Source organism: Ovis canadensis, chromosome 2 (genome assembly GCF_042477335.2).
Source record: "Ovis canadensis isolate MfBH-ARS-UI-01 breed Bighorn chromosome 2, ARS-UI_OviCan_v2, whole genome shotgun sequence".
Lineage (NCBI taxonomy): Eukaryota > Metazoa > Chordata > Mammalia > Artiodactyla > Bovidae > Ovis > Ovis canadensis.
This window is the reverse complement of record NC_091246.1, coordinates 161,490,299-161,493,566: the sequence shown is the minus strand read 5'-3', so window position 1 is coordinate 161,493,566 and position 3,268 is coordinate 161,490,299. Positions and strand designations below refer to the sequence as shown.

The window sequence follows — 3,268 nt, the reverse complement described above, 5'->3', positions numbered from 1 at the left end:
GGAAGATTCCTACACACTCTTGATAGGAATCTTGGTAGGTTGGTTTTTGATCCCAAATCAGTTTCCACACTGAGTTTAATTTTAAATGTCTGGTTTGTGCCTGAGTGAACTGGTTCTGCTTTCTTTGAAACATGGAGACAGCAGATCAACTTGGTGCCACAAAAACTAGCTACAGAGTAGAAAATCTCCATTTCCTATCTCACTCATTAACAAAGTGCCCTCCATGACTCACTCGTGACTACATGTTGCCCCTGCTCCCCTGCCCAGACAGAAGAAAACAAGCAAATGCTTACCTGCCGAACATACAGGAACAATAGGCAAAACTTCAAAATCCTTTCTTTTGCAAGCCTAATATATATATGCATTCAAAAAAAAAAAATTCTATGTCCTATCCCCACATAGACAAAGATTTACTCTGGGAGTGAAACAGATACCTGAATGGGCAGGATGTTAAGGGACACAAACATTTGATCACAACCCTTCAGACACTTACACTGTTTATGCCAGTTGTGTCTCTTCTCAATTAAATAGGACACTTCATTGTTGTTGTTGTTGTTAATTTTAGTCCACCTTGTATCTGCTACAGTGAAGCTTTTAATTGCTATACCATAGCAGAGGATTCTTTATATTTTTGAAAATATTTAGGATCCTACCCCAGGTGTAAAAACAAACTGCTCAAAATCTGTTGTCAAGTTACAGCTCAAAGCTATTGTATCCTTTGGGTTATTTTCACATTCACAGTTTTCCAGGCTTTTCTTTCCAAATCCCCTTCAATTTCTGAGCCCAAAGACCATCTGTAGCTCCTCTCCGGCCAACTTCCAAGTTTGGGTTACACACATCTATGACATTCAGAACCTCGGTTAACTCCTCTGAACCTTTTGGCTGGTCCTGGGACTGATTACCCAGGTCGCGTTTATCTTCTACTTTCGCCCTTCAGATATAAAATGTAATATGACAAAGACAATACACGCTTGTTTTTAGTAACAATGGTGTACCCCGGGGAGAATCAGCGTCACTCTGTCACTCTGTACTTTAGGAACTACTTTTCCTCGTCTTTTTTTTTTTTTTTTTGATCAGAATCCTGACGCTTGCTGGCTGACGTTGGTCAGGAGAAGATGCCCTCCCTGAAGCCTAGCCAAGCCGTCTCTTCCTTTCATTAGCGGTGTAACCCTGTGTTCCCACCGGAGCCCTGCACGGAAGTGTAATCTTCCCGCGGGGGCCTCCCGTTTTCTCGCCTGGCTCACAGAGCTGAGCCTAAATGAAATATAAAATATTAACTGAAAGGGAAAACAAAGGATGCTGCCTCCAGGACGGGTCCAGGGCCTGAGACTTGGCCAGGGCACTCGTCCCTGGGCCTCTCTGTCTCGCCCCCCCCCCCCCCCCCCGACCCCCGCCCCTCCCTTGTGCCTGCGTAGGATCCGCGAGTTGAATCGCAGCTCGCCAAAGCGAATTCCACTTCGGACTGGCAACCTGACCCCTCAGCGTCGCCCGTTCCCTTCGGCCCGGAGCGTAGAATGATCACCAGGAGGCCAGGAAAAAAACACTTAAACGTTGCATTTATTAAGGAAATTTTAAATAAGAAAAAAAGAAAAGTCAAAACGGTGTCACCAATGTCAAGAGCACTTTTGTGGTGTAAACCGTGCAGTCACGAGCTAGGAGTTCTATCCCGGATCTTTGCCCCGGGGCCAGCTAGAGTGCCAGTCCCCGTCCCCCCCGCCCCCGCCCCAGACCCAGTTGGAAATGCAATAAAAGAATTGTCACCCCAGTCACATTCGCAGGCTCCCCTTCCCCCACCCCTTCCCCTAACACAAAACTCTAACCCCCAGGCAGGGAAACAGGCCACTAGGGCGGAAAAAGACTTATCAAATACTTGTATTCAAGCAAACAAACACAAAACCCTTTAAAACGTCACGTTACAATCAATCAAAGGTATTTATCGCCTGTCCTGCCGGGGCTACAAGGAGCTGGAGGGAATGCGCGCGAACCCGGAGACGGTTTGCGTGTCCCCGATAGTTCGGTTAAGTGGCATATATGGGGGTCACTTTACCGGTCACCAGGCAATAGGTGCCGTTGGTCTCCGCCTGCCCACCCTCTCCACCTGCACCCCCGAGCTTGGCCCACCTGCGGGTGGAAAAGGGCCTTGGCCTGGGTCGGTGTCCCCGCATTCTGCGCTAGCGGCAGCTTCCAAAGTTCTGCGCCCTAATCGCCTTCTCTTGCCACTTGCTGCTGAGTCCAGAGTCAAGGCTCTCTCTTCCTACTGCCAGGCCTGGGGACTTTCAGAGGGCGAGCGATAAACGGGTTCGCTTCATCCCGAAAGGCAAAAGTCGAGAGAAAAAACTGACTCCGACAGGTTTGCTTCGCCCAGTCGCGCATGGTGAGAGGGCGCGGCCGGGCTGGCGAAGTGGGGAGGCGAGGGGCGGCTGCCGCGGGGGCCGGGGGCCGGTCAGTAGGGCCCCACGACCACCGCCTCCACCTCCTTAGACGGTCTCCGGTCCTTCACCAGGAAATTGATCATGCCCTCGGACTTGATGAGAAGGTTGCAGCCCAGGAAGAAAATGCCGAAAACCACGGTGAGCGAGAGCACGCACATGACGGCGATCTGAACCACGCGCATGATGTACAGGCTGCGCTCGTCCGGGCCGCCCTCCGCGAAGCCGTCGTCGGTCACCACGGACGCCTGGGTGCAGCAGCGCACGGCGCGCTCCAGCGCCTCGCTGCTGTTGGCCAGGAACAGGCCGGCCACGTCGGTCTGGTTGCCCAGCGCCGGATTCATCGCGGGAGCGGGCGGGCGGCTCGGGAGGCGAGGGTCCGAGGGGTGGGAAGGCGGTAGCGCGGCAGAAACAGGTGAGCTGAGCGCTCACTTGTGGACTCGCGCGCGCGGGGACCGCTCGCTCGCTTCTTTCCAAAGTCCCCGGCTGGTGAGAGTTTCGCCGGAGCCTTCTCGCCGCGCGCCTCAGTCTGGCTGGTCTGCGCCGTGTGCTTCTGCCCGGGCGGTGCTCGTTCCCGGCGCTCGCTCGACTAGGGGCTGTTGGAACTTGGCGGGGCTGGGCCAGCCGGGCCGTGGGAGGTGCGGACGGCGGCGGTAGGACAACTGCTCTGAGCCCAGAGCGGCCCCTTCTGGCCGCACCGCTGCTCTGCGCCCGCCGCCGCTGGGCGGTGGGGGAAAGGAATGGGGCGAACCTCTTATTTTTCCTTGCTTCGCCACTTTTCCAGTTCCAAGGATAGGCAGAGATCGCTTTTCTGGCTTGATGGATGATTGAAGAGTTTC

The 3,268-nt window shown here is 53.8% G+C and overlaps 1 protein-coding gene across 1 annotated transcript; it reads right to left on the bottom strand.

Moving 5' to 3' along the window:
* Positions 1 to 1,539: 1,539 nt before the first annotated feature.
* Positions 1,540 to 3,014, bottom strand: RPRM (reprimo, TP53 dependent G2 arrest mediator homolog). Its single transcript, XM_069574420.1, has one exon. It carries the CDS (start codon positions 2,771 to 2,773, stop codon positions 2,444 to 2,446), a length of 330 nt encoding a protein of 109 aa, XP_069430521.1. The 5' UTR covers positions 2,774 to 3,014; the 3' UTR covers positions 1,540 to 2,443.
* Positions 3,015 to 3,268: the final 254 nt, after the last annotated feature.

Excerpts from the sequence above, each read along its gene's own strand:
- RPRM (XM_069574420.1), bottom strand. The coding sequence starts at position 2,773 with ATGAATCCGGCGCTGGGCAACCAGACCGACGTGGCCGGCCTGTTCCTG.